General features: G+C 37.1%; 2 protein-coding genes across 19 annotated transcripts in view; both read left to right on the plus strand.

The window, feature by feature from the left end:
* The window catches only part of LOC127977042 (myocyte-specific enhancer factor 2A-like), a 97343-nt gene extending 92795 nt beyond the window's left edge, over positions 1–4548 (plus strand). For all 18 annotated transcript variants that reach the window (XM_052581700.1, XM_052581705.1, XM_052581707.1 and 15 more), the window contains one exon: positions 308–4548. In XM_052581700.1, coding sequence (XP_052437660.1) covers positions 308–644 — 337 coding nt within the window. In that variant the 3' untranslated portion in view covers positions 645–4548. The remainder of the gene's footprint in view (positions 1–307) is intronic.
* A 421-nt stretch (positions 4549–4969) lies between these two features.
* The window catches only part of LOC127977039 (multiple C2 and transmembrane domain-containing protein 2-like), a 46929-nt gene continuing 25383 nt past the window's right edge, over positions 4970–26515 (plus strand). Inside the window, exons 1-17 of the mRNA XM_052581693.1 lie at positions 4970–5673; positions 7958–8686; positions 10246–10296; positions 10436–10547; positions 16116–16258; positions 16772–16848; positions 16975–17086; positions 17183–17218; positions 20577–20747; positions 21421–21551; positions 22307–22493; positions 22687–22780; positions 22906–23008; positions 23092–23194; positions 23289–23390; positions 23493–23567; positions 23834–23953. Coding sequence (XP_052437653.1) covers positions 8015–8686; positions 10246–10296; positions 10436–10547; positions 16116–16258; positions 16772–16848; positions 16975–17086; positions 17183–17218; positions 20577–20747; positions 21421–21551; positions 22307–22493; positions 22687–22780; positions 22906–23008; positions 23092–23194; positions 23289–23390; positions 23493–23567; positions 23834–23953 — 2289 coding nt within the window. The 5' untranslated portion in view covers positions 4970–5673; positions 7958–8014. The remainder of the gene's footprint in view (positions 5674–7957; positions 8687–10245; positions 10297–10435; positions 10548–16115; positions 16259–16771; positions 16849–16974; positions 17087–17182; positions 17219–20576; positions 20748–21420; positions 21552–22306; positions 22494–22686; positions 22781–22905; positions 23009–23091; positions 23195–23288; positions 23391–23492; positions 23568–23833; positions 23954–26515) is intronic.

Below are 26515 nucleotides of genomic sequence, written 5' to 3' on the forward strand. Positions count from 1 at the left end.
TCCAGAGCCTGTGAATGAAAGCTTTTATTTAAATGCAGTGGTTGTGCCATCAAAACATTAGTGAACTGTTTCCGTCACATTCTGCCTGGCATGCTCTAATTAGATACCACCCTCTAAAATGATTCAGGTGCTGTTATTGCTGCAAGCGCCATTGAGTAAACAGATGGAGGGTGGGATATTATTACTGGGCTATCTGGGTCTCTGTGTTAGCGTCACATGGTAGTTGCTGAGTTTAGGAGTTTCTGCAGTCCACAGACATAGTTTTATGTACTAATTTTTCCTTTTGTAATTTCCTCTCTTTGTTCAGAGGTGGCGGTCACTTACCTCAGGGCTCCAATCTCTCCATCAACACCAGCCAGAATGTCAACATTAAATCCGAGCCCATCTCTCCTCCACGTGAGCGCATCACCCCGTCCGGCTTCCCACCCCAGCAGCAGCAGCCTCCCTCCGGCCGTCCTGACATGGGCCGCTCGCCCGTCGACAGCCTCAGCTCCTCCTGCTCCTCCTACGACGGAAGCGACCGGGAGGATCACCGGCCCGATTTCCACTCCCCACTCGGCCTGGGTCGACCCCCAGCCGCCGGGGCCGAAGAGAGGGAGAGCCCCACGGTCAAGCGCATGCGCATGGACACCTGGGTGACATAAAGCTGTCCCGAGCCTGACAGCCAGTCAGTCACACGCAGGGCTGGGCAGGGGGAAAGGGAGAGAGGCGTGACAGCAGGGAGGGTCATTATTGTGTTTATTCTATTGTTATAATTTAACGTCATTTCACTTTTTTTGTAAGTAGGTAGATGGGGAAAGAAATTGAAAATGTCCTGACATATCGAAATGAAGCAGATGAGTGGAGAGAGAGAGAGAGAGAATCTCAAGTCAAGCAGTCAGAATGAACGGTGTACTCAAACAAACAGGTGTTATCAGGTACTTGATGCAAATTGTATTACGTAAAAGTCCAATGTTTGAAGAAAACCTTTTTCGATTATTGTCATCACTGGAGCAGTTTGACACTCCTAGCTGTTTTCGCTGTTGATTTCGCAAACAATCAAAGAAAGTTCTGGGCGGCTTTCTGTCTGAAAGCTTCTGCCTTCTGGGCTCATGTATTAAACAATCTGCATCTGCACTCGCCCCTATACAGTATGAAGTATGTCACTTATTAATTTATTTAAAGGTATTTGATGATAGATTTGGATCAGTTTTACGGGGGAAGGCTTGTATCTAAAATGAGATCACATTACACCTTAGTCAAGACATTAAGTGAAAGAAATGAAAATGTCTCTAAATTAATATCAATCTGAATTTTCAGTCCCTTTTAAACAGCGTTTTTAACAAATGGGAAAAGAACAGGTATCCCAGTCGATTTAAAGACAGATAGCAAGTCATTGTACATTCATGCAGCTCCAACAACTCAATGGTAACGCAAGCCAAAGCCTCTATGTCATTTTGTCGTACTGTAGGTTGGGATTTTTCAGCATTTCTCTCTCGATGTTTGTTTCATATTAGTTCTGTCATAGTGTGCGTTGTTACAAACATTGGAAAACGATTAACATGCAAAGCAGATCTTGAAACGATATCTAAAGCCATGAACACTTGCTGTTCTGTTTGTAAATTAAAGATTTGAGCCAAACCTTTTTTTCTTTTGTTATGTACATAGCAACTTTAATATATATATATATATATATATCACTTTTGGTGTAAGTACGTATGTATTGTACCTTCACCAGATTCAAGAAAAAAGTATATTTTTGTGGATTACTGCCAAGTTTACAAGGCGAGATCCTTATTAAGTAGAGTATTCACTGGTTAATATTTACTATTTTGTTAACTATACTGTACTTTCTTCAAATCTGACTATTATTGGTAATATTCAAAGTGTGGTTTTTTTTCCCCAAGAAGGTCGCCTTTTGGGTCGTTTACCCTTTAATGGTGGTGAATGTCTGTCCATAAGAAATTGTAACAACAGAGCTGTATGATTCAAGCTCGGCTGTCTTTATTTTTTTTGTTTTGTAAAACGATACTCGCCATGCTAAGAAAAAAAAAAATATTGATTCATTTCTTACAACTGTTTTGTGAGGGATTAGCCTGCAGCTGCTGAATACACTGCCTACTTTAACCCATCACGGCTTAGATGCACTATTCATTGAGATCCAGTACAAGACACATTTCTCTATACAGACATTCCCCCAAGTTCGAATAAAAAGCTCATGTTACTAAATTCATTTCAACCAAATCCCTCATATATTGTAAATACCATAACTTTAGGTAACCCTAATACACACCTGCATACTATGTACAGAACACCTTTCCAGTTATTTTGTGAATTGGCTCATCTACAGATTTCCTAATGTAAAGGAGACACATTAAGGAGGCATCCGTCGCAACGTTCTGTATTGCTGGACAAGAGGGGGCGCTGTAGCTCTCTCCGCCGTCGCGTTTTGCTCTCTGTGTGCATATCTCTTCACATGTGGCTGTTTGTTTTTTGCGGCACAAACGTCTGGTAGCAGTGGCCTCCGGCTTGCATCACACCTCACAGCCCCTCAGGTGTCAAAGCTAAAGATGGAAATACTAGACAATGCAAACTGACTTGGACATGATCTCTCTAACGGATTGCAAAACAAAAGTTTGTTTGTTCAAGTTTGCCATCGGACGCTTTGCTCTTTAGATTTGTTATGTATTGGGTCATTGTGCACATACCTCCCTGCCCTCTTGAGCACCACAGCAACTGGCAATAAGCTGATATTAATCTATGCAGTCCCCAACCCACACATAGCCAGGAACACAGAGCATTCACATTAAAAGTGGAATTTTTAAAGGGATCGTTTACCCAAATACAAGAGTTCTGTCATTTACTCAAGTTGCTCCTACCCAGTATGCATTTCTTTCTTCCGCTGAACACAAGAGGCTTTTTGAAGAATGTTGTGACCAAACAGTTGATGCTCACCATACTGTTTATTTCCCATATTATGGAAGTCAATGGGGACCATCAACTGTTTGGTTACCCACATTCAAAATATTTTAAGTTTAACAGAAGAAAGATTTTCATACGGGTTTGGCATAACTTGAGGGGGAGAAAATGATGACAGATTTTTCATTTTGGGCTGAACGATCTCTTAATAGTAATAATAAATTGAGAGGAAAAAAAAAATTTAAGCATGCATATTATACTATCACATATTCATTAATTACACAATGTTGCCTAGTTCATGAATAAAGTGCTCTTTATAGAGCAGGTGAGAAAACGACTGTTAACCCTTTGTCCTTAAGTGCTTTAGTTCACCCAAAAATGAAAAATCTCTCATTATTTACTCAGTAGTTCCAAACTTAAATTTTTGGAACACAAAATATTACAAAATTGCAATTATAGCTGTTGCCCATAGCATTGATACAACTGGTTTTGAACAAGATGACTAAATGCTCTCTCTTTTTTTTTTTTAAAGGTGAACTATCCTTCTATGATTACATACAAAGGCACACCGACTAAATATGAAATCCACAAGAGCCATCCAAGCACTGCTTTAGGTTTAGCTTTAGATTTAACCTCAGATGTGTACAAGCTTTGTTGGCTCGGCTGAATCGAAACGCCCATGAGAAAGTTTTCTGATGTCTGTCAAAATCATTTAAAGTTGATCACAATCAAAGCTTTTCAGGTTAGACAAGCAATAATGCCAGCCCGGTGTTATGAAAGCACTGCGGCCTTAAAACATGCACACACGAACACTCAACATTAGTGCTTGATTAGGAATCAGGGAGTTTCTCTGCTTACATGCACAATTAGAGCCTTATTCCAAAGAGTTGCTGGTGTTCAGAATCAAATATATCACTCATTACATTTTGACTTCATCAAAACAAAATCGCCCTCATGTTAGGGGTTCCTATAAATGCACGGGAGAAATACATAAGAGATCTGAAGAGAGGAGGCTGTTCCTTTGGCGCAGAGTGCTGTGTCACAAACCGTTGAATGTGGAAGAAAGGGATAAAGAGGAAACAACAATTGTTTGTTGCGTACTTTCTTCACTTTGCTGTGTAAGAGTACACTGCTTTGCTTTATGGCTTTTTCTAAATCAGAGTTATGTATTTGGTAATTGTTTGTAGTTACTAGTTCACTTCAAGAAGCTGTTTGCGGTTTGGATGCTCAAACCGTTTGGCGGCACAAGCTGGACTTTGTTGCCATAACTGAAATAAGATGTTTCGAAAAGGAAAAAAAGAAGAAAAAGAAAGAAGAAAAAAAAAAGAGTAAAACATGAGAGAGAACTTTTAAGTTAATCTGCATTATATTTCCCTTGAATGTGTTGTTTTATCTGCATTATACAATAAATATTCTAGTGAACTTTCTATTGAATGACTAAGATATTATGCTAGAGATTGTTGTACAAATTTGTATTCTGCATTCACTAAAGTAAAGATATTGGCTTTTATTGTGTAACATAGGTTCTCTCGCTTATTCTGTGCAAACTGAAGTGAACAGTTCTCTGAATCTGAGTAGACTTTGTCCACATGTGAAGTCCCAAACATTAGAATCTGTCCGCTTTATTAAAAACCTCATTGTACCCTCAAATACTCACTCTATGTGCCTTCATACTGCATCTCTGAGAAAAACACAGTCAGTGCACATGGAACTTCAGAATATAGAAGTGACACATATATAGTGATTTATTTTGCCCATATCTAGTTTGGGAGTTCATAGACCAGAATATGGACATGCAAGAAAAGTTATTTGGAATTCATTTTTATACACTGTTAAAGCCACGGAATAGCTCTTTATGTTTATTGGAACAGATTTAAAAAAAAAAAAAAAACTTCTGTATGTTGATGGTTCATGCGTGGGTCAGTGACAAATATACATGCCAATGTTAAAGAAAAGGAAATAAATTAAACAAATAAACACTGAACACACACATATATACACACACACACACACACACACATATATATATATATATAATATCAGCAAGTTTTAAGGTCTATATGCATTTTAATTTAACATAAAAAATGTATTACATATACAAACATACACAGTACAAGCATGGCAATACATTTGTTTTCCTCTTACATAAAAACACCACAGTTTGCAGACAATATCTTTAAATATATTATGAAATACAAATATTATTCTAACAAAATCGTTTCACCACTGTTTTTTTATGAAAAAAAAAATATTAAAGTGCTATTCAAATAATCTAAATCACTTGTAAAGAAAAGAAAAGAAAAGAGCGTAAGCGTCACGTCACTGATCCACAGACATGCAATATGAAAAGCGGCCAGCAGGTGGCACTGAGTTTGCATGCAGACCAAATCAATTATGGATATTGTCTGCACCACACAGATTTATTCCCAACAAACACTGGAAAGATACTAATTCTTCAGGTACTATGTTTTAAGTCAAAATCACGACCATCCATACCATATATAAATTCATTGGGGTTCGCTGACATTTAAGTAGCCTACGTTAAGTATCTAGAAAATAATCTAGTAAACACAAAGCATTTAACGCCACATTGCATGCGAACTTCGAAACTTCGGTGTTTCAAAACTAGTCATCACTCCACCCTCCTACAGAGACAAACCGGTCCAAGCAGAAACCTCCACAGACATCACACTTACAGCTGGATGTGCAAGTTCACTGCTCTTGTCAGTCATGTCTTCTAGAAGAACACACGTCCAGTAATTGATCTGGAAAAAGGTAAGAGCCTAAACTCTCGGAAAAAAATAATAACATAAGTAACATTCTGGCACAATAACTGATTTTGTTACGACTTTCAATACATAATAAATTAGAAATAGATGTATTTATCTACTTAAGTAGCCTAGCTATCGGGAGTAACAGCGTTTACAGTATGTTGCTGTAAGTTTATTTAAATGAGTTAGTATGATAAACTTTGTTAAAGCGAATTGAGCTAATCCTTTGAGAGGCTGAACATTACACCAACAAAAATGCAAAAACCTGTCCAACCAACGTGCTTAAATAATGTACACACCTCACCTCTTGAACAGTTTCATTTGTAGTAGCATTATATGGTGTGTGTGTGTGTGTTGGTGTAAATTAAATTTAAGATTATTCCTGAAAAATACAATGGATGTGGTGTTAAAAGCAATGCTCTGAAATGCCATTTTTGAATTTTGGAAATTCTCTTTTGGTAAATTGCTTTAATCGTTATTATTACCACAGTTTCATGTGAAATATGAATACAATTTTGCTCATCAAGACTTGTTTTGTCCATTTTACTGATCAACATCAAATTATTCTTGCTGAATCTGCTGCTGCTTAATTTACAATTTACAAATCTACTGTATTACTTCCTGAGGATGTGATGTAATAGATTGCTTTATAAAGTTTGCACATGAAACATAATTTAATAAAAACATGTCCCCAATCTCTTGATTTGATCAATTTCAATAGTTAATATAGGTTTACTTTATCTTAGTGTATTAAAAAGCAATAATTACTCAATTACATTTTTGACATAATTCAAACTTTCCCTCAGTCCCCAGCAGACCCTCACTAAAAGAAACTGCCAGAAATCACTATAATCAATTCTGTGTTTGATGATCTAGACATGAAAAGCATGTCATAGTGGTCTGCACTGTCATGTGACAATCTTCAGATTTAGTTTATTATACTTACATACAGTATAAGAAATTAGTCCAAACACCTTTCAGCTCAATAAAAAAAAAGTTTAGCAGTGTGACCAGTTCTCGAGAAACTTCTCATTTCCACAACAAATATGGCCTCATGTTTTGTGATGTGGCAGTGTAATCGGCACATTTTCTGCATACTTTGCCGTAGCAGTTCATTGTCCTCCACACGCACTGTTTCATGTCAATGTGTAAATGCTTGACATTATCTGTGTTTTATATGTAATCTAATTGAAAGAGAACTGCACACTCCCTTAAGCATAGGCTATTTATTCTCCAACGTTTGTCAAAGTAGTAGCCTTGACTAAGTCTACTAGACGAAACGTTGGAGAATGAATAGCCTATGCTTAAGTGAGTGTGCAGTTGTTCTCTTTTCCCCCCTTCATCTTGCACTTTACATGTGTGCATGCACTTTGCCTCACTTGCTCTATTAATAGTTTCATATGTAAAGCATCACATACAACAGGGATGACCAGTCCTGCTTCCTGCGGAGCTTAGCTACAATCCCATATAAACACACCTGAACCAGCTATTCAAGGTCTTCAGGTTTACTACAACTTAGGGCAACTTGGAGCCAAACTGCAGGATGCTGGCTCTCCAGGGGCTATATTGAACACCCATAAACTTACCGCATCTGGTCGAATGCTCAGAAATCAGCTCAAGATATTAGGAATTCAAAAAGAAGGCTAGAAATGAAGTTCTCCTTCAGTCTAACACCATGCAATCATTTAGAAACAGAAGTTGTACCCATTTTTTGCCAAAACGTTAGCACCACTCGCTAATGAAATTTTATAGAATGATGTCTCTCCAAACTATTATGCTAATACTAGTGATTTCCATATTATTTCTATACTATTTATGGTTCCCAAAAACTCTGGAGACTTATATGAAGTACATACCCGATGCAATCATGGTATGTAAGAGAAAAGGGGAAAAATTCTATGTATTTAAATATGAACTTAACTTGAAAGTATTATACATCTAGATGGAATAAGCAGTAGATTTATGTACAGATGTGCACATTATGTGTACTACAGTACATACATGTTCTGTATACAGTGCTGTGAAAAAGTTTTTTTTTTAAATATTTTTTTTGTACATTTGTCTCACTTGAATGATTCAAATCAACAAACAAATTTGAATATTACACAAAGATAATCAGAGTAAAATGCAGTTTTGAAATGATGATTTCATTTATATATATATATATATATATGAGGCCAAACTTTTAAACAACAGTGTACAGTAAGTTCACATTGCTTTTGTTTTTGTTTTACATTACTTTGTTTAAACTGTTTTTCTCAAATTGATACTCTTTTCCCTTCTTTCAGTTTTTTGTCTGACAGCTGTTTTAATTTGAGAAGAAGTGCAGTTTGACTGCAGTCACGATGGAGCAAAAGAAGAAAGTCTGGCCTAATTTCCGTGAGAGAGCCAAACCCAAGTTAATTCTGAAGATCGGAAAGAAGGGTCTGGGGAAGAAGAAAAAGACCCCTCTGAAATACAGGAGGAGTATGTCAGTACCAGACCTCAGGATTAATCCCAGTGCCATGCTGGATTTGCAGGATGATTCCAGGACGCCAGGTCAAGACTCCGTCTTCTTTGAGGGTTCATGTGACTTGGATGAAACAGCAAGTGTATCCTCCAGTACTGCCTTATCTGAGCAGTTAAGTGTCGCTGACATGCCATACTCCTGCAGCCCCGCGCCATCAGTGAGATCAGTGCCCGTTGACTTTCCAGTTTTATTGGAAACTGATAAGCGGCAAAGAGCCACGACGTGGTACTTTGATGATTTAGATGGAGTGGCTGTACCTGTATATCCAGCTACAGAAAGACAGATGGCACCTGAAAGAAAATCGCCTGGTCAGAGAGCAAAAGATCCCACAGACAGAGTGGCTGCAGCCCTTAGTAGAGCTGGTGCAGGTCAGACACCTCCTGCACCAGCTTCATATGAAACCACCGCAGAGTCAATCAGCAGTACTCCACCTGAGGAGAAATATCTAACTAATCACCAGCCATCCTCTCCAGTGGAAATGTTCATTGCAGGGTCAGCTGAGGACATGGCAAGTCTCACAGAGTTTATGTTTTTAAGTATTATCACTACATAAATATGCTCTACCGTTTAAAAGCTGTGGAGTTTACGTTAGTCACAGTTACAAAAGATTTCAATTTAAATGCTGCCTTTTGAAAACACTCACACAAAAATAATTTTAACTTAAGGCCATGTTTTACTAGTTATATTCATTTGGCCATTGTGAGTTTTATTTGACTATTTTATTGTTCATTTGTCTTATAGATTTAGATAATTTAATTCATTCTTAATAAATCTTTTTTTTTATTGCACACCTTGGTCAGCATTCACATTGTTTAGCTGCTATACAAATTGAAATGCCCTTGACACTGACCAAATGCATGCAGCCTTGGTGAGCATAAGAGACTTGATGAATACATCTTTCTGAGCTCAAACATTTAAACAGTAGTGAATACACACATACACATGCTTTTAGAACGAAATGGTGGAGGTCGAATGTGTGGTTATAATGTCTTCTGTACATTTCTGTGCAAATAACGTGTACAGATGTACACATATTAAAATGTTTTAGGCAATTAATCAGCCTAGCCAATCACTAGAAATTCCTGTTCTAGAAAAATACACCAATTTTCAAAAGTAAAACAACAACAATGATAATAATGATGTTGTTGTACCAAGCAATTCATTACAATTGGTGAATTCAGATACACAATTTAATACAGTGGGGGCATATTTAAGAGGTTTGAGTTGTTTTCTTTTGAATTGGCCAGTACAAGACCCATAAAAGGAACTATTGCAGGAAATGACCTACAGCGTAAAGATCTGCTGGAATATCGAAAATGATGGACTGGGTCCCTCAAAGTCTGGACCTCAACCCCATTAAGCAAATTTGGGCAAGTTGGAAAATAAACGGGACAGATCTATTGTAAATTCAAAGGAAAGCCTTTGGCTTGAGTTACAGAAGGCATGGGATAACATTAGTGTTGAAGTTCTCAGGAAATATCTTGCCAGAAAGACGTAATTGCTGCAAAAAGTGAACATACTGAATATTAAGTTAAAAGTGAATAGAAACTGCACGACTCACTTCATCTGATGTTTGTTGTGCTCAGAGCAACCATCGGCATGTTTCATGAACATTATGAAATGAAATCATGTTTTGGAGGCAAAAAAAGATACATTTTGGCCGATTATTTCATTATTTCCGAATACAGCTTTTATGCATAAAAATCTCTGGTTGCACTTTATTTTACAGTACGTGTACTAACATGTACTTATAGTGTACTTACAGTGTATTTATCTAAGAAAGTTCTGGTAACACAAGGTAACTACAGTGGAGTAGGGTTAGGTTTAGGGGTAGGTTCAGGGTTACTACCTAGTTATTACATAGTTATTGTAATTACTATAATAAGTACATAGTATGTACATGAGGAACAGGACTGTAAAATAAAGTGCTACCAAATCTCTTATTGAGGATTTGCAGTATTATTTAATTTGACATCAAAAATAAATGCATGCTGCCAAATTCTGAATTTTCCAACTGAAGACGACAATGCATGATTTATGGATGACAAACATTCATCTCTTTCTCAGGACATTCCCAATGAAAGCAGTGACTTTGATACACTTGAACAAGAACGCAACGTGAGTATTTCAATAAGAGGAAGAGCTGTCTTGAAGACAAAAGGAAATAAAAACACATGTGCTTCTCTCCAGAATTGTCATAATCATAATTATCATCCAACACTGACTAGGTCTAAGTCTTTAGCTCTCTACTTGTCAGTTCCCAGCAGGATTAAATGACAGCCAGAGTGCTTCAGCACAGCAGAAGGTCCAGTATCTCCTCACCATCAACCTAAAGGAAGGCAAAAACCTGGTTATCAGGGACCGCTCAGGTAATAACCTCTGACTAATACAGATATTTAATCTACGATGGTGCTGGGTGGGGTGCTTTACTCTAGACATTGCATTGACTTTAATTGCATAATTAAACAATTCATTCCTGTAATTATAAATGAATGAGTAATATTATAAGTAGATCAGAACATACGTCTTAATCAGCTCAAAAAAGTCTGATTTGAAAATCTTTTTAAAGAATGGCATTGAATCTGTATAAGCCACCCCCTCATGTTTTGCCTGGTTTGGCATCAGAAGGAATGATTCATGCATTGAGAGACTTGTCTTGATGTTACAGTACCTTCATTTCCACTTCTTTCTGTTCAGCTGGCTGCTAAAATGAAATGTCTCTTTACATGCAGCTTGATGTTGCTCTACAGAAAGTTTCTGATGGTCTATCTAGTCTTGAAAGTGTATACACAGACTGCACAGAATAGTGACAGCACTGTTGCATCACCCTGAAAGGTGCTGTGTCTTGTGATTAGCTTTACCCTGAGGACCATTGAGTTCTTGATAAAAGTTGTAAAAAGTCTTGTTGGACTTGTTTTAGTGTTGACTATTCAAGGTTTAGTATGATGTGGGTTAGCCTGGGCCTGGAGGATTGGATAACATCTCTGCCCATGCTGTCTGTCTTCATTTCCTTTTGAGATACTTTACATTACTCACTTTTATGCAAAGTGATTTACAAATAAGCAATGCTTCAACAAAGATAATTCATTTTTGGACAAAAGTACCATGAAAAGTATCACAATACAAATTTCCAGAATTGCTCAAACAGTATAAAAGCATTGAGTCAGTAAGATAAAAAAAAAAAATAACATAAATACATTTTAAATATTTCATCAGAATGCGGTAAATTGATCAAAAGCAGCAGTAAAGGCATTTCAAATATTACAAAAGCTTTGTTTCAAATCAAATTTGTTCTCTAAATGTTCTCATTCTTGTGCTGAAAATGCTGCAAATATATATATATATATATATACATATATATATATATATATATATATATATATATATATATATATATATATATAAATGTATCACCATTTCAACAACAACAACAAAAATATTCTCAACTGTTTTGAACATTGTTAATAATTAGAACGATTTCTGGATCATGTGACACTGAAGACTGCAATAATTACTGCCGAAAGTTCAGCTTTGCCTTCACAGGAATAGATTACAATTTAATATTAAAATAGGAAACAGTTGCATTTATTGTAATAAGGTTTCACAATATTACTGTTTTTGCTGTAATTTTAGAGTAAAATACATTCTAAAATCTGCCTTGATGAGCATAAGAGACTTTCAAAAACATTCGGAAAAATTCCTTATTCTAATGATTTCTAGTATACAGTATCTGCATTCTTACTGTTAAGAATATCAGATGAAAATGTGTTTTTTTTTTCAGTCATGGTTCCTTATTCTAATGATTTCTAGTATATCTACATTCTTAGAGTAAAGTTTATCAGATGAAAAAGTTTTTTTTTATTTTTTTTTTTTTCGTTAAGGTACCTTATTCTGATTATGTCTAGTATATCTACCTTCTTAGTGTAAAGTTTATCAGATGAAAGGTTTTTTTTTTTTCTAAGAGGAGGGATATCTGTTGAAAGGAGTTAGATTCTTTAATTGATAACTGTCAGTATAATTAAATGAGTCAGTATTTAACACACATGAGAGTCATTTATTCTGTGGCAATCAACTGAGCTTTCTGTGAAGTCCAGCAGGTGAAACTGCTGATGGATGGAGTTCTTGTACTGTAAACATGTAAATGAAACCTTGTTTGGGAATATTCTGGAGTCCTCTAAATTCTAAATTCCTCAGATTGTGAAGATTGTTAGGTTCACTGTCGGTCATCTCAAAGTTCAAGATGTTGGCTCAGTGATCCTTAAAGCTTACTTTAGAAGAATAAAACTAAGTAAAATAGAATTTAAAATAAAAATAAAATCGAGTCAATTTAGAGAGGTGTTGCTGAGTAATATTTTTTATGTAATGCATTATACAATCAAAAAGCAAAATAAAAGGAGAAGTAGAGACGACTGGACTTTTTAAAGATGGAACGTTTCCAAGTTACTTCAGTTAAGCCTAGTCATTCCTAATCTGCAGAATGCTGTCGGACCAGAAAGTCTTCATTCTGTCATCTCCGTCTTGCTTCTGTAACCATGTTACATTTAAGAAAACAAACTAACAACAACTACTTCTGGAACTACTGTTTGTAACTCATCAGCTGTTCAAATGTTGTACCTTGATTGCACAGAATCAAGTCGGTTTTATCAAACTAGTGCTGGGAAACAGATGAGCTGGCCTAGATTCTTTTTCCTACTACAGAGCCAGTGCAGATAGAGTCATGTTGAGGTGTTGTTACCTAGAGGCTGTTCACAGTCCCTGGTGTCACGATGCAAAATGTGTCCGCTTTATCTCATAACGTTTTGTTAATGCGAGAGAGCGATAGATGCGAAAGGAAGAGTGAGAGAGAGAGAGAGAGAAAAGAGGGATTTAGCCTAAGGTTTACTGAAATCCTACAAGCAAATGATTGTACTGAATTTCCATTTGATACCCAGAGCGGTTCTTCAGACGTAATGCCAGTGTGTCTGGCAGGCCTGACCAAGCTGATTGGGCAGCTCATTCTCATGTTCAAAGTCACAGGTGTATGCCCAGAGGCTATTAATTACCATCTCAAACTCATTATTTTTCATAATTAGAATATATTCCAGTGATATTCCTCTCTGCCAACTGAATCTAATGAAATGGTCATGCACACTATAGACTTGGTGAGGTTACTGGTGGCACAGGCACGCCAGATATCCTGTGGGACAAGTGCTTCCTCAAAGCCTGAACTGAAATGAACTGAAGCCCAAACTACCTCACTGTTACCAAAATGATTGTGCCTGTTTGTCCCATAAAAAAAAAAAAAAAAAAAAAAAAAAAACTTTTACTATTTTATATAAACGCTGTGAAAGCATGTGCACTATTCATATCTTTTAGAGTAAAATGGGATATATTGCCACCTGCTGGAGAAAGTATAAAACATTTTTTAAAACATTTTTTTTTTTTTTAAATAAATAATTACATTGTATAGCCTATATATTGTTTTCAATAGAAACCTAATATTAATACCAACACAATATCCTTATTAATAAGTAAATGCTTTGAAAATAATACTATTAATATAGTGTGTTTATTGTAGACACTGGAATGCCGAGTGGAATTCTTATGAATCACACTTTTCAGTTGTGATTCATAACTTCATAAGGAAGCAACTGTTTTTTATCCACTTTCTCTGTTTGATGGAGAAACTGAATGCCGGTAACTAACAAACCTGAAGAGAAAGATTGAATTGCCATTTGTTTATTTAAATTTTATTTCCTCATTTCCAATCCAAGGTCATTTCTTTGTCCATTTAAGATAGTATTGAAGCTGTTAGTGGGTTGTTACTGTATTTTGGCCAGTGACTTTAGTAGAAATGTTTCAGGATATATTCTGCATGACAAATGTGACCCTGGACCAAAACCAGTCATAAGGGTAATTTTTTTTAAACTGAGATTTATAGATCATATAATCATATAAGCCGAATAAATAAGCTTTCCACTGATGTATGTTTTGTTAGGATTTGACTATATTTGGCCGAGATACAGTACAACTGTTTGAAAATCTGGAATCTGAGGGTGCAAAAAAAAAAAAAAAAAAAAAAAAAAATTCAATATATTAAGAAAATCGCCTTTAAAGTTGCCTAAATGAAGTTCTTAGCAATGCATATTACTAATCAAAAATTACATTTTGATATATTTACGGGAGGCAATTTACAAAATACCTTTATGGAACACGATCTTTACTTAATATCTAATGATTTTTGGCTTAAAATTAAAATATATATATTTGACCCATACAATGTGTTGTTGGCTATTGCTACATGATACTTAGGACTGGTTTTGTGAATCCAGGGTCACAGATATGTAAATTGTAGTCCTAATATTGATTTAAAGAGCCATGTTCTCAACTGTTTGGTTATATGTTCAATATTTTGTCCAAAGAAGGGAAAAGCTTTAACAATTTAATATGACCGTGAGATAACTGTGCAAAAACCATATACAGTAATTTATTCATAATAATACGCGTATGCAAATTAAATGAATAATAATAAAATAAAAAAACAGATTTAGATCTTTGGAAATTGCGACCTCGTGTGGCTGTCTTTGAGAATAACACACCCCCTCAGGTCGATAATAGAGTTATAAACAGAACTTTACTCCATGCTTCTCAGCGACAGCAAATGAAATGAAGCAAGCGAAAATTCTTCTTCTTCATATTGAAATATTTTCTTTTACAGACTAATATTCTGTCTATTTTATTGCATAACTTCTAGGTCAAATGTGTCTTATGGAACCTTTTCATGGACACAAAAACCTTTTGTTTTGAAAATCTTGCTCTGATATTTTACTTTTTTATTATTGTTTATTGTAGGTTCAGTTAGACCCTTTCTTCCATAATGCTTTATCAATAAGATTCAGACATTGTCCGAAAAAAATGTTTTTGGTCGATCTGCAACCATTTGCATTATTAGTTGAGTCCTCACTCAGTCTGACTTGACAGCGTGACAGCGGTGATGCAGTCCACCTCTCGTGCATTTTCCAGCACTTATATTTGCCTAACAATTAACGCCCAGCTTGCACCCCGACTGACACTACATCGGAAAAGCGGCCCGCGAGTCCCCTCCCTCCCTCCCTTCTTCACCGTCCTCCATTTTCCTTCTGTTAATTTCCGCCGTCACCGTTTTCAGTCACGCCGGAGCTCTTCCCCTGGCTGCTTGAGCCCCTTTCCTCCTGTCAAGCTGCCTGGAGGTTTCCTTGTCAGCGGCTGGCAGGGAGGAGCTGCCTCCTGGAGATGTTCATTTGGAGAGGCGAGCTGACAGGCCTGACAGCCCGTCCCCACAGGGCTTTTGTCATGTGATTCCAGGCTCCCCGCAGGTTCTCTCAAGCACTCCTTTATCCATCCATACAAATGAAGCGACGGACTCTTTTTCTCTCACTTTTTTTTCTTCTTTTTCTTACCAGCCAATCTGCATACCACAGCATAGACAAAGACGGACGGCTCTCCCTCCCCTCTCGCAGACAGACTTCCTTAACAGGCTTTGGAGATTAACACCGCTTGCTCCCAGTTTCTGGGGTTTTTAATGCAGCGGTATTAAATGAACTGATTCACGCTGGCTGTAATTTTTACTCTTTTACAATCAGCCAGCTCCCATCACTCTAAAAGAGACAAAACGTCCGCCTCTCTGTGCTAAGAACGGTCGCCTAAATAATGAGTCTTCTGGATTATTCAGTGTCTGGACGACTGAGTTCTCGTACAGTGTGATGATATGAACCAGTTTGCACCAGGTTTTGTCATTAAATAAATGTTCCAGGTTCAATATGTATAAAGCTCAATCAACAGCATTTGTGGTGTTAATCATCATTAACTAAATAAATACATTTAAACTTGTTTCCTTCATCTGCAAAATCATTGGCAAAAATGCAGCAAAAAAGACTCCCTTTTTGTTAGTAACACTGATAGCCGTTTGTTTTCAACAGGTACAAGCGACCCGTTCGTCAAATTCAAATTAGATGGCAAAAACATCTACAAAAGCAAAGTTGTGAACAAGAACCTGAATCCCATCTGGAACGAATCATTTTCCTTTCCCGTCCGAGACCTCGATCAGACTCTTCACCTGAAGGTTTGTGAAGTGTTTGCATTATTACCTAACTGTGAACAGTTGTTGAGTTATGTACTTCAGTATCTCTTTGATTATTTCTAATGTAAATACAAAAGATCAAAGAAAAGACATAAAGTCTGTAAACAATCAATGCAGATTGTAATTCAAGTTTATTATATGATATCTTGAAATTCCTCATCAGTTCAAAGTACTTTGGGACAAATACTTATTCACAATAATTTATTCACAACATGTATACAAAAATACATACAAAATCTAAATTTGAAACACCTAATAGGGAAGAATTTATTAATTCCATGAAAACTATATTTTTGTTGGTGCTGTTGTTGTCATTGACAAAATTGCTTTTGCCCTATTGTTAAATAATATAATCTCTGTTTGTGCATTTTTGTACATATTTATTTAACATTTAAGTAGTTTGTATAAAAAAATTCTAAACACTATTTAAACTTACCTTTGACCAGTCAACACTAGTCACTAGGCATCATCATCTCAAAATTATGACCGATGCAGGTATATGATCGTGACCTCCGATCCAATGACTTCATGGGATCAAGCAGCTTTCCTCTCTATAAACTGGAGTTGGATAGGTGAGGAAAACTTTGCCATTCCATAACTTCCATGATATTGTACAGACAAAAGTTTCTCTGATTACCTCAAAGAATTTCATTCGAATTAGATGAGCAGACCAAGTCTTGTGAATTTGCTCTGTGCAGAATAATTCCAGTGACACTAGCTTTGGAGGACCCTAACAGTGCAGAGGATGATATGGGGGTGATCATTCTAGAGGCCTGCCTGTCCATCCGAGAGGAACCTGCCAAACGAAATGTATGGCTCCTGAAAACACACTTATTTAGTGGGAAGAGTCATGTGTCAAAAGAGTTTTTCTAAAATCTTTTTCATTTTTCGTCATGCATCTTTTAGAAGTGGCTACTAAGAAGAAAGGGAAGCTTTAATAAGGTATGTCATTCTATATATTGACCATATAACTTCTGTCTAGGTGTTCCACCTGCTTAAAAGAATGAAACGTTACCAATACACTGAAACTAACTTATAGTTAAACTATTTTATTTGCTACAAATATCCCAGCAGTAACTTTATTCATGTATCACATCTGTCCACTGGAGGGCAGTAGATCCTCACCATCTTCTCCACAGACACTTCACTGATGTTATGTGCAACATTTATGCAAATTTCTTGACTTTACCTTTCTTTCACTTTCACTTAGTTAGAAATTCCAGAACTTCAACAGAGCGAGAAACTTTTGTTTGTGGCTGCGGCTGTCTGATGCGCTGAACCAATCCGTGATTTCCAAAGTAAACGTATCACTGTGATTTAAACAAAGAACGAGTCTGTCTTGCATTTTGTGCAGGTCAGTTCTTATATGAGAGTTTATTGACCTCACAGTGAATAGCTTTTTATTGTTCAAGGCTGTTCAAAGCTTGCGATTTAAGATTTCTCTGAAATCTCCGACGCATTCTACTGTAGAGTGGGGTGCAGAGAAACTACTTTTATTATACTTTATTATTCATGCCCAGCATTGAATTTCATTTCAGTTAAACTGAAGCAGTAAAGAATAAAAGTCTGTGTATTATAGCCAGTTTGGACATAATACATAATATTAACAAGAACTAGATATGCTTCTTTTGTTAGATATGTAGTCAAAGTCTTGTCTTAAAAAGAGTGCATCTTTTAAAGAAGTTCCTGGGTTTAAATATCACTCCAAAATTAAGGTAAAAATAAATGAAATATAGAGAAAGCAAGAAAGAAAAATTTATAATTTGTGTAAATGAGAATAAAGGCTACTTTTGGGATTATAAAGATTTTTACATTGTGGCATTAATTTCCTGACATGAAGTATATTTTAGCCTGAAATATTGATGAAAACCACCCTGTGTGGACTTTTTTTATTTTTTTTATTTGAGTGGAAAAGGTCAATGTATACACATACAGAGGTTTTCTAAAATCATTTTCATAAGTTACAAACTTCGTAAGTTTATATAGTTTCATTGACTGTACTCACTTAATAGTTTTATTTTTATTTTTTATATTTAAGTTGTAAAATGCGCAGTAAATTTCAGTTGTAAATATACATTGTAAGTATTGTTCACAATTAAAATTATTGTAAAATGCAAAAAGGCAGCAAAATGTAATGCCAACTTTAAAATGCATGTTACGATTTAAATATATAGTTCAAAATCGAATAAAAATAATAAAAATTTTAAAATCTGATTCAAATTAGAGTAATTCCAATGCGTTTTCTGAACATTTTACATGGTGCTTTAATTATGTCATTATGCAAAATGTCCTTTCCTGCTTCTTTCATTTGATTTTAGAGTAAAATGTCCCCAACATTTCAGTGAGTCAGTGGTTGTGAGACTGACTCAAACAGACACCTGCTAGATTATATGATCAGGTATAGATCAGTATGTGTTTTGTTGGTGTTTCCACCACAGTGTGTCCTCCGCCAAAACAACCGGGATCTAGTTCTATTTGACACCTATCAGTAGAGGCAGAACATGTCTCTCAATTCTTACCTCTCCTCCTCGATCACACTTCCTTCTTCACAGCCTTTGAGATGGAAACAGGCAGCAGTATTGGCACATAGCATGTGGTTCTTCTTCCTGACAGTGTGTGTGTGTGTGTGTGTGTGTAGTCTTTGAGGCACTATGCCAGTGTAAGATGCTGAGGATATGTGCGATGGCTCATTCCCAGGCATGGTGAGCTATAACCCAGATGTTGGGATGTAATATCACAGCTGTGGACGGACAGCACTGAAGCTCTAGCCAAATGGGTACGGCTTTGGGCTTGTCCCCTTGTCCCCATGCTGCTCCACCATATGGAGGCAATCCCCCAGCTCTTTTAGCACCAGGAATAGCCTCTCTTTAGGGGCCACTTACTCTTAAGCGGAATTGTTTTATTGGCCACGCCGATCACAAATTTGTCCAAAATAAACACTTGGGAAGACTTGGCTTGGATTGATATTATATTTCTCTCTCCCCTCTTATCCCTCGCTCTCTCTTTAAAGAGGCTTGTTTATGGAGATGTGGCCATTACATTAAATGTTAATGCTGGTTTGTCTGCTGTGCAGTGTGTGTGTATATGTGTGTGTGTGTGATTCTAATGGAGCAAAGGCTCAGTCACACTCTCCGAGCAGCCAGGTGGGAAAACAGCTCTCTGGTCTGTGATTACTGGCAGAACCGTCCAGCCTCTTCCTGATGCTGTGTTTTTGAAAGTGCAGGGCTATCAACCCACAAGTCATCTCTGTACTGTGCACTTATCCATCTGCAGTCTTGTTGATGGAGCTCTTTTATTTTTTTGCTCTCCGAGTTGCCGGGATCACCTGCGCATTTCATCTAGCTGTTCTGAGAAGCTTTTATTTCATAATATATTTTGTTACAAAAACGGATTCGATTTTCTTTAAGATAACACATTTATGCAAACATTTTATTTACAGAAGTAGAAGACCCCGGCTTAAAAAAGTTTTATGTGTCGCTTCGCTTTTAGATTTGACCAAATTTTAACGCTGACAGAAATTCATTCTTTAAAGAAATTATTTTATTCATAATTACACATTTAAACGATAAAAATGTACAGTAAAATTTTTATTTTCAAATAAAGGCTGTTCTTTTAACTTTCTATTTGTTAAATAATCCTTAAAAACCAATGTATCATGATCTCCACAATAAATAAATAAAAAATATTATAGTTTTTTTTTTCTTGAGCACCTATTCTGCATTTTACAATGTTTGAAAGATCACTTTGCTTGAAAGACTGGAATAATGTCTGCTGAAAATCCAGCTTTTCCATCACAGGAGTAAAGTACATTTTTAAATATGTTCAATTAGAAAACATTTTATTCATCCGATTTTACATTTGAACACTTTTCTGGTTATTTTGATCAAATATATGCAGCCTTGGTGAGCATAAGAGACCCATTTCAATAACATTCAGAAATCTTACCGACTGAAAACTTGATTCTCAGTGTTTTTTTCTTTTTTTTCCCCCAGTAATAGCTGAGACATGCAATCTATAAATTCCTAACTGTAACATGATAGCGTTTGATGAAAAATGTTTCTTTACAGTATAAACATTTCTTCACTTAAAACCTGGCTCCAGGACTATCACGAGTCATTCTCGCAATTTCATCAAATCCTCATCTTTCTGAGCCAAGTATAATATGTTACCTTGGTAACATATTCGAATCGCCAGATTGTGTAGCAACAATGTTAAACACACAGAATTTTCAGTTTGCAAATTGTAAAAGCATGTTTCAAATCAACAAGCGTTGGCCTAAACTGGTCTATTGTTGTTCCAGGGACAGCCGATAACCCAGGCGCAGGTTATGAAGCTCATGTGTGAACAGAGGAATCAGGTTTGGACGGGAATTTACACTGTCATCCTGGTGGAAGGCCAAGAGATGCCCGACTGCGGTCAGGGAGACGTCTACGTACGCTTCAGAGTGGGTGACCAGAGGGTCCGGAGCAAGGTGACATCCTCTCTCTTCTTTTGGCTTCTCTTGCTTTCTCTTTCTGCCATGCTCATTACATCATCGTGCTTTCTTTGTTTCTCTCAATACCTCATTAAACCCTTCCCTCCCCCTCTTCCTCCTCCCATACTTTCTTAGTAGTTCACATACCTCGCTTTAGATATCCCCGTCCACTTTACACACCTTCCTTCCTCCTCCTCCCCCTCTTTCAGATCGCTTCTCCCAGGCTTCACTGCTCTGCTGACAGAGGAGGCTACTCATTAGATCGGCCGTGTCTGGCAGGGCGTCTCTCCTGATGCTTCTCTTACAGCGTCTTGTTCGGCTCATTTGCATGCCCAGAATGCCTTGCTCAACCCCCCCCCCCACTCCCCTCCCAATGGTTCCAACCAGCTAGTCTTGTATTCTCATGTCATCTTTTTTATAGAGCCCCCTGGCTCTGTTTGGGCATGTTTGCTTGTTGAACAAAACTAGTTCTAATTGGATGCTGTCAGAGTTTATAATCCCAGCGAGAAGAGAGGATGTGTGGCCCCTCCTCCACCACATGTCTTATTGAAGACTTAGTGAATAAGGCTTAATACACCTGTCATGTTAGCTGTCTCCGTTTTGAGTGCCTTAAAATTGACACGACTTTCTCCGTCTCTCTCTTCCGTGCTCGTCTGTCTCTCTGTCTCAGAATCTGTGTATTAAAGCAAACCCGCAGTGGAGAGAGTCCTTCGAATTTAACCAGTTCCAGGACGCTCAGGAGAATCTGGCGGTGGAGGTTTGTTGCAAGAGGGGCAGGAAGTCAGAGGAGTGCTGGGGAGTGTAAGTTTGCTGGAGCGTTTTAAACAAAGTTTGAAAAAAATTAAAGAAAAGACGGGGGCAAGGAGTGACCGTTTTCTCTTCAACTGGCAGGGAGAAATGTGATAAAAGAACTAAAATGCTCAAATAGACTGTGTTTCAGGATGTCTGCTATCAAAATAAATTTGAAGAATGTGCCTGTAGCATAAAGCCATACACATATGAAATCTCAAATATAAGTGATCCAGTGACACAACAGTAGAAGTAAGCTGTGCTATCTTAAACTAAAAGCTGAGCCGTTAGCGGATATGTAAAAGATAGACGTTTTAAATAAACATGCAGTATACACAACCCTTCGAAAAGTCTGCGATTTTTTGGCAAGATGACTTACTGAGGCTACATTAATTTGATCAGAAAAAAGTTAAAAGTAATATTGTGAAATATTATTACAGTGGCAAGATTGTACACGTTTTATGTTTGGCAAAGTGTTTTTTTAAGCAGCTGTTACTCCTGTCTTGAGTGTTACATGAAACTTTAGAAATCATTCCAAAATACCGATTTGATACTTTAGACACATTTATTATTATCATCAGAGTTGCAAACAACTCAAGAGTTGTGCTTCTTAGTGGAAACTGTGATACCAGATACGGTTTCCCCCCAAGATTCTTTGATGAATAGAAAATGTAATTTGAATTAAAAATCTTTTGTAACATTATTTTTTTTACTAGTAACACATGCCTATCCACTGATGAAATTCTAATAGGTTCTTCTCTTCTCAGGTTAGATATTGACCTGAGCAGACTTTCTGTCAATCAGAGGCAGTTATACACTCATGAGCTGGACCCAAACAAGGGCCGACTGGTGTTTTTGGTCACACTGACTCCGTGTTCTGGTGCGTCCATCTCAGACATTCAATCAGCTCCATTAGATAACCCCACAACCTTTGAGAAGATGCGGGAGAAATATGTGAGTATTACATTGCCATTGTTTTTTTAAGGTTCCTGTTTTTCTTTCTTTCTTTCTTTTGTTACCTCCCAAGTCCATCTAAATTATTTTGGATAGCTTGTACATATTTCTACATTTCTATGATTATTTGACTTTTTTAAGCTAAAAGATCATTTTATCGTTAAGATCATTAAAAGATCATTTGTATTTACAGCGAACGCTGAACTGTCTGCGGGACTTGAAGGATGTTGGCTATCTTCAAATCAAGTTAATAAAAGCCACAGATCTTCCATCGACAGATTTAAGTGGTACTTATCTGTATTAAATATAATGCCATAATGTATATAGGAGATATTGTACAGTCAGTTAAAGTATAGCCTATTATAAAGATGTATTCAGTCATAATGATGTTGGAATATCTAAACTTTATCAGGTAAAAGTGACCCTTTTTGTACCCTTGAGCTTGGTAATAGCAAACTGCAAACTCAAACCATACCCAAAACCTTGAATCCTGAATGGAGGACAGCCCTAACATTGTAAGTTATGCTGATTTTGTAGATATCTCGTATCAATATGCATGTCCATGGTATTGGTATCACACTGATTTTGGTGTCCTTAGTCCCATTAGGGACATCCATGATGTTCTGGTGCTCACAGTCTATCACGATGATGGGGACAAAGCTCCAGACGTCCTGGGAAAAACGGCCATTCCACTGTTGACTGTAAATACCACATAAAGAAGTTTTCATAATCAGTTTTGCAAATTTGTAATCATTGTGCCAATATTAACATACAGTACCACTGCTTTGCTTTTAGATTTCTAATGGGCAACAAATAACCAGAACGCTGAAGAATAATAATCTATCAAGGACAAGCAAAGGAAGCATCACACTGGAGTTGAATGTTCTCTACAACCCTGTAAGCACAGCATAATAAATAAATATGATTATTTATTAATAATATGGATGATACCAAATAGCCTTTACTGAGAAAAAAATCTATTATTTTCTTTCCCCCCAGATCAGAGCAGGTGTGAAAACCTTCCAGCCGAAGGAAAAAAAGTTTGCAGAGGACAACCCAAAGTTTAACAAAAAGGTGCGCTTTAGCGACATCATTTTCCACCATATTTTCTACTTTCTCTTAATATTAGATTTGTTGTTGGCACCTTTAGAGACTCATTATGTTCAGTTTTTCCTCTAGCATCGCCTGAAGCTCTTTAGACACTAAAGATGACTTGACTTATTAATATTTATCACCAGTGAACCTTCAGTTTAAAAGCCTCTTTACACCTGAGTGAATGTCATGTTGTGAGCATTACGTCCTCAGGCACATCTTGCTAACTACTGCTTTGTCCCCATTAGCTTTTAGCACGTAATATCTATCGAGTGAGGAAGATCAGCATGGCCATTCTTTATACGCTGCAGTATATTAAAAGCTGCTTCCACTGGGAGAACACGCAAAGGAGTATTACAGCCTTCCTGGTAAGACTTCATACCACTGTTTACAAGATTTCAACTCCGTGGCCCTTTTAGTAACCTGAGGTTAGAGAACGCATCTGTGTAATCCCTCTTTGAAGAAAACGCTTGGCTCCTTAATAGCAACTTTTCATAAGACGGAAAACAGACTGTGTTCGTTTGGCCCTGCCCTGTCAGGGTGCAGCTGTAAAGTGCTGTGAATCAATTCTTTTTTGAACCTTTTATTTTATTTTTTATTTTTTAATAAATAACTGTTATTGAAAACCCACCACAACTTAATCCACAAAGGAGATTTTTTTTTTTTTTTTATAAAAAAAATAGGAAGTGGATTTAACTGGAATTGTTGCGATTTGTTTGGAGTTGTTGTTTAGAGGGTTAACGCATGTTCTCCAGCCTCATTGAGTTTCTGTGGTTATGTGGGAGTTTTAGGTTGAGATCTGGGCCAAGTTTAAAATGTGGCAAAAAGGAGCACCGGGTACATTGAGCTCTGGTGCTTATTTGAGAGATTTCGGTTTGAATCTGGTCTGAGATATGTCTTGACTCCATTTCAGTTATTTTCTTGTCAACTGAAAAATGGCAAAAAGGGGCCGATATGCTCTGGTCATGTCAGTCTTTCGTAATTGTTTGTGCAATTCAGATTTTAATATATTTATAAATTAAACAATAGCTAAAAGTTCAAAAGTGGCATCAGATTTCCTTTGTTTGTTACAATAACTACCATTCATACATTTGGGGTTGGTATGACTTTTGTAATTATGCTTAGCGATTCTGCATTCAATCAAAAAATTCTGTAGAAATGAGAAATATTGTTGCAATTTAAAGTTTCCTTTTTATATATATTTTCAAATGTTTTCTAGCAGCCAATATTCCAGTCTTCAGTATCACACAATCCTTCAAAAATCATCCTAATATATTGATGTGCTGCTCAGGAAGCATTTTTTTTTTTTTTTAAAGAAGAAGAAAACAGTTGTGGTGCTTCGTACTTTTTGTGAATACTATGATTCATGTTTTTCGGAAATCTTTGGTGAATAGAATTTCAAAAGAGCAGCATTTATTTAAATTATGTTTTTATCAACATAGATGTCTTTATTGTCACTTTTGATCAATTTCATGTGTCCTTGCTAAATAAAAACAGCAATTTCATTAAAAAAACACAACTTTTGAATGGTTGTGTATACTACTATCAACACTAGCAGTAAACAGACAGAACTTTAATGCATGAGCCCTTCCAGTGTGTTCCAGAACGCAGTGCTGTGTTTTATTGTAGCCAAGTAGGAAGCATGTTAAGCCTTGCTATAACACACAAGCAGTTATTTTTAGAGGCTTTCTTGGAGCCGTAGTGTAATCTGCAGTCTCCCGTGCCGCTGCGGCTCACAACTGGAATGAGCAGTGCCCCCTGAAGGGGAGTCATTGGAGGTGTGTGCGCCCATCCACCTGAGGAGACGGGGTGTCAAGCTGGGAAGAGGCGTGGGACGTCCTGTTGCCGGGCCTATCGTTGTCTGCACACGTGGGCTTGAGAACAGAATGAATATCTCATCTCATCTCCACTAGCATGTGGCCTGTTTCCGCCCCGCTGCATTCAGAGCTATGCAGGTGATGCTGAGGTATGGAGATGACAGGAAAAATAAAAATAGGGCACCTGTGTAAATTGTCCAGGCTTTAAAACAACAGGCCGGAGGGTTGAATCCTTCAAGACCAATTTCACGCTTTTTTGTGCGCTCTCATGATGTTTAATTACCATACATGTTGCATGGCGTCTATAAAACAGCGTGTAACCCTCAAGGGTTAACGAACACATATCTGTCTTTCTCTCGCTCTATGGGTGTATGTATATCTGTAGGCTGCGGTAATAAGGTAACAGAGTCAGACATTGACAGATGCTTGCCTCTAAGAAGAGCGTAATTAGAGGAGTCTGTGCCTTCCACTCTGTTTTCTCATCCAGTCCATATCATCGTATTCATGTCAGCCGTGTAATTTATAATGTAGGCCTGTATACTTGGAATGTAGTACACAAAGTAGCCAGTGTTGAGAGGATACTATTTACTTTACAAACATATATTTAAAATACATTACAATGCATTATTCATGGAGTCAGTGGAGTCTCTGTCCTTTAGCTTTTACACTTTATGCAACTTAAAATGCATTTGCGGTGCTGCGGTTTCTTTGTCCAGGTCTGTAGGTTGCACAGGCAGCGCCTGTTCCCGGAACACACTCCCACCCCAGTGCTGGAAATCCCAGAGGTCACCACCCCGACCTGCACACAGCAGAGCGCATATACACGCTCCCTCTTGCAAAACACAGCTTTCATCTGCCGAGAGTGGGAAATATGTGTGTGGGTGCATGTTTTAGTTTGAATATCCTCTGCTTTGTGCATGTGTACTGTATATATGCACAACATATATTGTATAATAGTTTATTCTTTGTTATTGAAATAAACTTTGATTGGCCCTCAGAAGGAGGAAAGCATATAAAGTGAAGTTTAACTTAAGTGCACCTGTAAAGTCCCTAATTGATTGACTCGGCCTTGAATGACTTTAATATTTAAAGTCTTTGTAAAGGATGATCAGA

This window comes from Carassius gibelio, chromosome B18, assembly GCF_023724105.1.
Source record: "Carassius gibelio isolate Cgi1373 ecotype wild population from Czech Republic chromosome B18, carGib1.2-hapl.c, whole genome shotgun sequence".
NCBI classification, from domain to species: domain Eukaryota; kingdom Metazoa; phylum Chordata; class Actinopteri; order Cypriniformes; family Cyprinidae; genus Carassius; species Carassius gibelio.